Source organism: Oryzias melastigma, linkage group LG8 (assembly GCF_002922805.2).
Source record: "Oryzias melastigma strain HK-1 linkage group LG8, ASM292280v2, whole genome shotgun sequence".
Lineage (NCBI taxonomy): Eukaryota > Metazoa > Chordata > Actinopteri > Beloniformes > Adrianichthyidae > Oryzias > Oryzias melastigma.
Genome location: NC_050519.1, coordinates 13,871,200 through 13,880,072, shown reverse-complemented (window position 1 = coordinate 13,880,072; position 8,873 = coordinate 13,871,200). Strand labels below are relative to the sequence as shown.

Genomic DNA, 8,873 nt, shown 5'->3' with positions numbered 1-8,873 from the left:
AGTTGAATATTCACGTTAAATGCATTCAATTTGTCAAATTTTAAATAAAAAAAAATGTCAAAATTCTTGTGGTTCCATAAGTGCCAAAGCTTATATTTTTAAAGAAAAATGTCAGTCATCACCACAAAGAAGAGGAAATGTCCTTAAGAAAACATTTTTATTAGATTAGTCTAACTTTGAGATGGTCTGACCTCGTTTTCATCCTCCTTCAAGCTGCTGAAAAGCGTGACACTTTGACATTTGTGTGCCAAAGACTGTTGTTAAAGCTGCATTGACTTGGATGAGGGCATCATAAAACTAATGGCCAAAGCTTTGTACAAACAAGCCTCCTTCCTCCTCAATAGACGAGGAGGAGGAGGGAGTGATTTACAGTCTGGCATCCTTTTTGCTCCATAGAAACCATCAAGGCTGATTTAGGATAAACCTCCTCTCCTGTGTCCTAAATGTTATTCTAGGGGTCTATAAAAGGGAAACAATACCTTCACACCAACACTAGTCTGAGCTGTGAGTTGATAACATCCACCCCATGGGTGGGACTTTCACATTTGACGGCTGGATGACGTTTTCCCCGCACATAAATGCTCGGTTTTCGCTGCGCTCCCGCTTCATTCCTGGGAACTTGGCCCGAGCGCGCACAGGTTCCTCCAGGGCGCAGCGCGAGGCGCAACTTTTGGATGAGACGGCCACCTGTTGAACATGCCAGAATGGAGAGTTCACCGCGCTTGTTTGAGAAAAATGAGCCACGATGAGAGACTGAACACGAAGTGGAGGGACCAGAACCGATCGGAACCGGGGAAGTGGACTTTTGCAGAATTGGAGAAATAGGAAAAGACGCGCGTCAGGTCCGTGGAGACGCACAGACAGAAGCAACCCTGTAAGTTACATCCAAGATGATCCCATCAAAGCATTATTTCCATTTTGATGCATAAAATTTGTTTATAAAAAGCATCTTAAAGAGGAAAAAATGCAAAAATATATACATAAAATCTAACTTTTTGATTTCTTAAAACATTTTTGAGCTGTTTACTTAGTTTTTCAATCATTTGGCCATTTTTTCTCCACTTACTTGCAGTCTATATAATGTTAATTATTGTACATATTAATTTTAATGTAATTTTGTTACAACAAGAGGGGGAAGATCAGAAAGAAGCAGCTTGGAATTAATTTGTTTTCATGCTTTAGATGCATCCAGGAAGTATAAACAGGAAGCTGAAGAAATTTGACTTTAAATTACACCAAATTTCATAAAGATGTTGATGCAAATCTTATGAAAAAAACTGTATCAAATGATAGGATGCAAAGTAGCTGTCATAGTGAAATGATCTAAATCTTAAGATTGAAATTTTAGCTCATATATTGTGTTGGGGTCAAAATGAACATATTTGAAAATTGGAAAATGGGACAATTTTACCTGAAAATGATAAAAGCAGCTGAAGACTAAACTGAAAATTGCAGTTTATTAAATAGGCAATTTTTTTAAATGTATTTTTAGATCTAAATTGACTATAATAAAAAATATGCAACTGACGAATGCAGCATCAAAGATTTATTATTTGGAGTTAAAACTCAATATTTTAAGATTAACAAAAATCTGTTTGTATTTTTATGTTATTTTTTATTTTTTTTAATATAGTCATAGTTTACATTATACGCCTTTATTTGCAATGATGCTTTTATTCCCACACAGCAGGATCCATTTTGGCTTTTTTTAAACCAAAAATGTAACCAGTGGGACCCCTCAAAGTCCCTTTTTCTGTGAAGTACGTCCCCGGAGAAGGTTTGAAATTGTCCAGTATCAGTTTTCATGCTCGCAAAAATAATAAATCAGGCAGAACATGTGAGGAGTGGCCCTCATTGCGGCGGATTTCAGCTGTTATAGTTTAGTGGGTAAAAATGTCAAGCCCCTTGCAGCCTCAAGGGGACGGGGGCTTTGACTGTTTGCTTTCTCAACAACACGCTGTGGGCTTCACGTCACTCCCTTGTTTTTGGAGCGCGCTTCAGTGACTCTTCACGTCAAACCGCTTATTTGTGCAACAGGTTTTTCGCGGCCTCAGGTTGCAGCGTCCGACCAGTGACAGTTACACGTCCGTCCGCCGTTAGCTGCACCTGCTTTACACCTAAAAAAGGGTCACATCCAAACCGAAGCAGCAGAAGGACGAGAGTTCATGAGCTGACATTTGATGTTTATTAAGATTTAAGGTGGCTCCAGCGTTACCAGGTGCAGGTTTGTATCAGCAGCAACAACAGCATGAATTAATTAAATGAATTGCAGTTATTCCAGGCTCCCAGGATGCATACACAACAGCAGGGTGTTGTTTAAACCACAACAGAGTTGAAGGTTTTTGCTACCAAATTAAACAAAATTTATTTAAAAATATTAAAGTTGATTTGAATCTGAGATCCTACATCACATTTGTCGATGTGCAATAAATCACGGCGGTGCCAGAGCTCTGCCACATTCGAATGATTGACTGCAGCACTTCAGCAGGTTACTCAGAACATCCCCCTCACTGCATTCTTGTCACCGGCTCTGCGGCAGAGACAATAAACCGGTGTGAAATCATGTTCTCCTCTTGGAAAGTGCACCGCCCCACCAGAAGAAATGACATGTTGGCCACATGCCCAGGCAATTCAGAGGAAAGTGTGTCTTCTCTCCTGGTAAATAAGGGTCATTTGCCAAAAGAGCACCTATTTCTTGGTGCCTGTAAGTGCCTCACAGCCCGGCCATAACAAGGATTCTGTGAATCAGAAATTCATAGAACACCCATCATCTGATTCTTGGTATGGGATGCTATTGAATAATAACTACATGTGTCTTTTTTGACTTTTAGATCGATTGAATTCCGCCCACCCGGCTTCAGGATGAATCACCACAACTGGACTCAGACGTTTGACAACGTCACACCGTCTTCCTCAAGTCTACATGCGGCCGCAATGACCAATTTCACAAATGGAACCGGTCAAATGCCCATCAATAAGACAACTGCAATCACATACCCTATTGTATTCATCGTGGGGTTCTTGGGCAACACCTTTGCTATCTATGTAGTGGCACGCTACAGCAAGCTGAACACTGTAACCAACATCTACATCATCAACTTAGCCATTGCGGACGAACTTTACGTCCTGGGAATCCCCTTCATTTTGACCAATAACATTTTTTCGTATTGGCCGTTTGGAGATTTTTTTTGTAAGATGTTTATGACTACTGACGCCATGTGCCAGTTCGCCTCCACTTTTTGCCTGACTCTGATGAGCATCGACCGCTTCCTGGCCGTGGTTTTTCCGATGCGAAGCGCTAAGTGGCGGACGCCTCCGAAGGCTAAGATCTTCAGCGGCATAGTGTGGCTTTTGTCCTTTCTGACGGTGTTGCCGGTCACCATCTACTCACACGTGCAGGAGGACTTCAACACTTGCAATTTGAGCTGGCCGGAACCCCTTGGAACGTGGTCCATGGTCTTCATCCTCTACACCTCCATTCTGGGCTTCTTTTGCCCTCTCATTGTCATCTCCCTTTGCTACCTGCTCATTGTTATCAAGGTAAACAATAAATGACATTTACTTTTCATTTTAGATTGAAATCTTATAAGCCTTTTCGCTTACAGGTGAAGTCTGCCAGCGTGCGTGCAGGACTGACTAAACGGCGGCGGTCGGAGCGTAAAGTAACCCGCATGGTGGTGATCATCGTCTTTGTCTTCGTACTCTGCTGGCTGCCGTTTTTCACCGCCAACATCGTCAACCTGTTTTACGTGATCCCGGAGAACGAGACGACGGCGGCCATCTACTTCACCCTGGTCATCCTCACGTACGTCAACTCCTGCGCCAACCCCTTTCTCTACGGCTTCCTGTCCGAGAACTTTGAAAAGAACATGAAGAAAGCGCTGCAATGCGGAAAACGGAACAATCCTACAAGCCCAAAAAGTGGTCGACAGAGCACTGCCAAGGTAAACCAGGACTTTTCTGTTGTTACTCACAAATCTGACAAGCATGGGAGTAAAGAAAATAGTCTGAATTGTTTCGATAAAAAGGTCAAAGTGTGTGAAATAAAAAAAAGAATCTGTCAAAAAGCGATGAAGTTGCCGGGAAAGCATTTTAACATCTCAGCCAATCTGTGTAAAAATGTATCAGAAATAGCATCAGCCCTGAATATGAACACAAACATGATGTATATGTTGAGTACAAGTCCTGGCAGACGTTTTCACTACAAAAGTTGTGAAAGTTGAAGTAAAGATACTATTGTAGGAATGCATTGAAAATGCATAAATCTACTGCAGGAAGCACTTGATGTGTGTGCACACTTAATGCAGAACAGTACCCACAGATGGAAGTGCTTAAAGTTGCAATTCATTGGTGACTCCCAGCTGGATATGTTTCCCAAAACAACAGAAAGGAGAGAATGGTGTCGAGGCCGTGCAGAGGCAAACATCATAAAGCTAGTGGACATTTTCTGCCTATAGGTCTGGAGCTGAAACCCTAAACTGGACACGGATCATCCTTGTATATTCTAAACAAATTCTTCATTTTCAAAAGAGAGAAGATTTAAAACATGCATAAATCTGTGCAATTTGGTTTATTTTCCTGCTATTGTTTATTGATCAATTTCAGTTCAATCCTGGCATTTATTGTTATTTTGTTTTACAAAGTTCCAGATAATTCTGGCTTTTTAAAATACATTTTTGAGTCGACAAATACGTTTTCATACACAATGCCTTATATTGAATTCTCTACGGATGCGATTTGTGCAGCAGGGGAGTCAAGTTTCAATGTTAGGTCAATGTACAGATGCAATCTAAGGTCTTGTGACCCCAATTGGGTGTCAAGCACAGCCACGTCAGCCAATCAGGGACTCAGCTTTGGGCTTGTGATGTTTTCAGCGACTCGATCAAATGGGAGAAAATATATCCAATATAGCCGCTCAAAGCGAGGATTTTCATCCTCAACTTCCATATATTTTCTTGCCGGAAACTGTTCCGGTTATTGTTTGGCAAAGGCGGTATACACCCTGGACAAGGTCCCAGTCTGTCCCAGAGCTGAAGCTAGCCAGTCACCTGGTGGACAGCGAAGCGAGCTAGCGAACTCTGCTGCGCAGGGTCTGGCAGAGCTAGCGGGGTCACCTCCCCAGCTGCTGGTCCCTGAGCAGTTGACCTCGCTATACTTGCCTGAGGGCAGTTGGCTATCCGCCAGATGGAGAGCCGCCTCGGGTGTCGTCGTAGCGGCGCGATCGCTTCAGCTCTATCAGCTTATGATTTTTTACTTATTTTCATCAAGACAATATTAAAACGATTCTTTCGTTTATTTTTATTCTTTCCCTCTCGCATTAAAGTTAAAACTGAAGTAACGTTCAAAACAGCCGTCAGGAGGGAAGTACACCGCACTGGGAGAGATTCGGAATGATCTGGTGAATCCAGACATGGTGACGGGCTTGCTGGTGCCTTTGTAGAGCTCTCCAAACATATAAACCCAAGCTACTTGCTCAACATCATCCATGTTTTCCATGTAGTGGCTACAAATAAAGTCCAGAAAAACTTTGGTGGTTGTTTGGCAGTCAGGGTGTCAAGGCGTTGAGGAGTTAATTTGACACGTGTCCAAAGAGAGGCGAGGGACGCAAACTTGATGTGCAAATCGTGTCTGGTGTGAATGCAGCTTTAGAACTGCAGAGTGAACCTGCTTCCGGTCTCAAGCTACGTTCACAAACTCGTTCAAGCGACCACTTTCCATAAACACACGTTTTTGGGCTTCCTCGTGCAAAACTCTCTTGTTCAAGTGAAGGTTTGCAAGTTTCTACAACCGTTTTTGGGCTCTACATACAAATCTTGTGGCCACTCCCAACTAGTCACGTATTGAGGTTTGGTCAAGGACCCCTTTGCGTCAAAAATTGACACTTTGGGTGTCCTCAACTTCTCGTTTTTTTTGACGTGGTGGCTAAAATCAAGGGTCCGCAGCCCTCGGGACACGTCCAGTACCGATACTCAAACTCGGTACCAGATGCGGTATCGAGGATGAACCAGACCCCGACGCGATACTGGGAGTTACATAACACCAAGTCTTTAATAAGCCTTTGAGACTTGCACCGATTCAACATTTTGCACCAAACCTCTTCCAACTGGCAGACATACGCTAATAAACAGTAGAAAAAGTAAAATAAAAAGAAGCCCCTCCCTGCTTGTCCAATGTGAACGCTAAACACATGTTTAAAAATGCACATTTTTTGAACACGTGTCACATATCAGTGGTGTCCGTAGCTTCAGATTGTGCATTTTAGGAAAACGAGGGTCAGATGACCTATTTATATAATCAAATCAACCCTCTAGATTCAGTTCATTGCATTTGTGATTGTATTACAACAAGAGAGTCAGACACATTAACTTAAATAGGGAAAAAGACATCAAGAGGAAAAATAAATGACCTGTTGCTGATATGTATAGTCGACTTTTATCAGCTACTGTGATGACTTATCAAGTAAATATCTCTAATGTTGTTGAACTGTAAAGAAAATGCGAGCAGCGGCTCACCTGAAGTGTTTCTGTGTTTGTTGTTTTCTAACCAGGGTGTTTGTCTGGAATTGTTTCAGCAGTCAGTCCAGATGAAGGTCTGCAGGAACTCTGACCGCCAGCCCATCACCTCCAAACCCGCCATGAACGGCCAGTGAGGCCAGCGGACCAGAAAAGTACTCGTCTGCACCAAACGTGCAGTTCACCTGCATGCCCCGTTGTTCTCAGTATTTTCTGTTTTCGGCGGATTTGACTCCTACCTCTCTTGTGTAATTTGGGAGGACCACAGTGGGATGATTGAAAAGCAGCTGGAACTTTCTGTAATCTCTGCAGTTTTCTGTTTTTTTTTTTTTTTACTTCTATAAAACTTTCTCACTAAACCGATCGCGTGGGTAGGAAAAAAGGTTGTTGTTTTTTTCTCCTTATTAAAATCTCTCATCAACAAAAAGCCATTTCCTCTTTAAGGGGAAAAAAAGGAGAGTTCCCCACCCAAAAACTGAACCAACCCCATCTTTTTAAAATGTTTTTATTGTTAATGTGCATCTATTAGTGTTATTGACCCTGTCATGAAACACTCAGGCTTTGTCATGTCCTTTTTTCTATGAGAGGAACTAAAAATTAAAATATTTCCTTTTGGATTCATGCGTATTCTCCCCACAGGAAAAACAAATCTTAACCCACATATTATGTTCAGGCCAAGTTTGACCCATTTAAAAAGGGTTCATTTTGAGCTTAAACACAACGTATGGGTTAAATTCCCTTAAGACTTGCATTGTTTTTTATATATCAGAGTTTGACTGTTAGTTGTTAATATTTCAAAATACTGGTTCTGGTTGTGGTTATTGTGAAAGAGTTTTTGATTTGTAATGTCAAAATGTCCTCAAGCAGCTCAAGCTAAATGTTTTTCTTATATCAATATTTTTGTTGCATATGTTTATTGGTTGTTTTTGTGGATGAATTATTATGTGGAGTATTTTTTTTTTACTTGAGCCCTGCAAAGACATTTTCAAGAACATTTTGAACGTGTCTAAAAAACAAACAAAAGTGGGCATTTAAAACCACAATGTTTTGCAACACTGTGAAATGTGAAATAATAGGTCATTGTGAGTTTTATGTATCAAACTAAGCGACATAAAACCGAACATAAATGTATTGTTGTGAATATAAATAAAGTATCTGGTGTATGTGCGCCTCACATGAACTCATCTGGTGTTCGCTGCAGCTGGAGGATTTCAACAGGTTGAGCACTGGGAGCCTTTTTTCATAATAAATTCTGATTTTTTTTTTGCAGCTGATATTCATTTTGGGACATGCAAATTAAAGTTTGATTCCCTCACAGAGCAGACCACTGAACCATATTAGGAAGAAAGCTGCAACAAGAATGAACCGTCCAAAATCTGCCTTTTTTACGTGAAAAGGAAAAGATTTTTATTTTATTTGTTAGTATTTTCTTTTTTTCTTTTTTCTAAGTACAGTACTAGTACTACAGTACTTACTAGCACAGTAAGAAATTACTCCATTTTAAAAGATGGAAAACAGCTTTGAAAACTGAACATGAAATTGCGCAGAAAGCCCTGTGACTGATTTATCCTTCAGTGTTTTATTGTGCGGAAGGTGTCCAGGTGTCTGCCTTCCATCCTTATCAGCTTGTTAATTTTCTTTGACAGACCGCCTGCACATAAAACTGCACTCACCACGGGCCTGCAGAAGAAAAGCAAACATCTCACTTCAAGCAATTAGCTTTCCTCGACGAGAGCCCTCTGCTCTGTCCTTTTTAGGAAAAAGCTTTCGGGTTGTGTGCTTAGTCCTCCGTCTCGCCGAGCGACCAGGTATTTATTGTCTTCCGCCACCTCTTCACCCCGGAAGGAAGCCGAGTGTGATTGATGCTGTTAAATCTGTCTTGTTCACAAGTTCCGAGTGTGCATCCAACTCTGAGGATGCAAACCTTTCTATTTCTGCTAAAGAAAAAGATCAACTTCTCTGAAGTCTGACAGGTGTCAATTAATACATTCAGTATCAACACGTTAGCCTCTGGGTATCACATATCAGTGGTTAAAGGATTTAGAAAAAAATATTGACATGAAATAGTTGGGATAGGCTCGGGCGATCCCCATCATCCCTCACAAGAGGCGGCGGCTTTAGAGGATGGATGGAAAGGTGAGCCTCAAAGAGCTGCACGGTTTGTTCAAATTAAACTAGGCTCTCCTCAAAATGAAACCCAGTCCAGGGAGAACTTGACTTTTTCACATCTAAACTCTAAATCGCCCCAGGACTTTCATGTTATGTGATTTTAGGATCTTCTAACTTGTGAGCACATGTACAGCATCTGATTTCTTTCTAAAACACAGAACAAATCATATATACTACACACTAGAGGACACA

General features: G+C 41.3%; 1 protein-coding gene across 3 annotated transcripts; it reads left to right on the top strand.

Annotated features, from left to right (window-relative positions):
- Positions 1–6: 6 nt before the first annotated feature.
- On the top strand, positions 7–7,927 carry LOC112145901 (somatostatin receptor type 5). Of its 3 annotated transcripts, none has more exons than XM_024271385.2 (4): positions 7–874; positions 2,832–3,540; positions 3,606–3,944; positions 6,575–7,927. In XM_024271385.2, the coding sequence occupies exons 2-4, from the start codon at positions 2,863–2,865 to the stop codon at positions 6,647–6,649; spliced, it is 1,092 nt and encodes a 363-aa protein (XP_024127153.1). In that variant the 5' UTR covers positions 7–874; positions 2,832–2,862; the 3' UTR covers positions 6,650–7,927. The 3 variants fall into 3 exon arrangements, with proteins under 3 accessions (XP_024127153.1, XP_024127150.1, XP_024127152.1); XM_024271382.2 differs by having other exon boundaries at positions 6,548–7,927; XM_024271384.2 differs by having other exon boundaries at positions 6,572–7,925.
- The last annotated feature ends 946 nt before the right edge of the window (positions 7,928–8,873 follow it).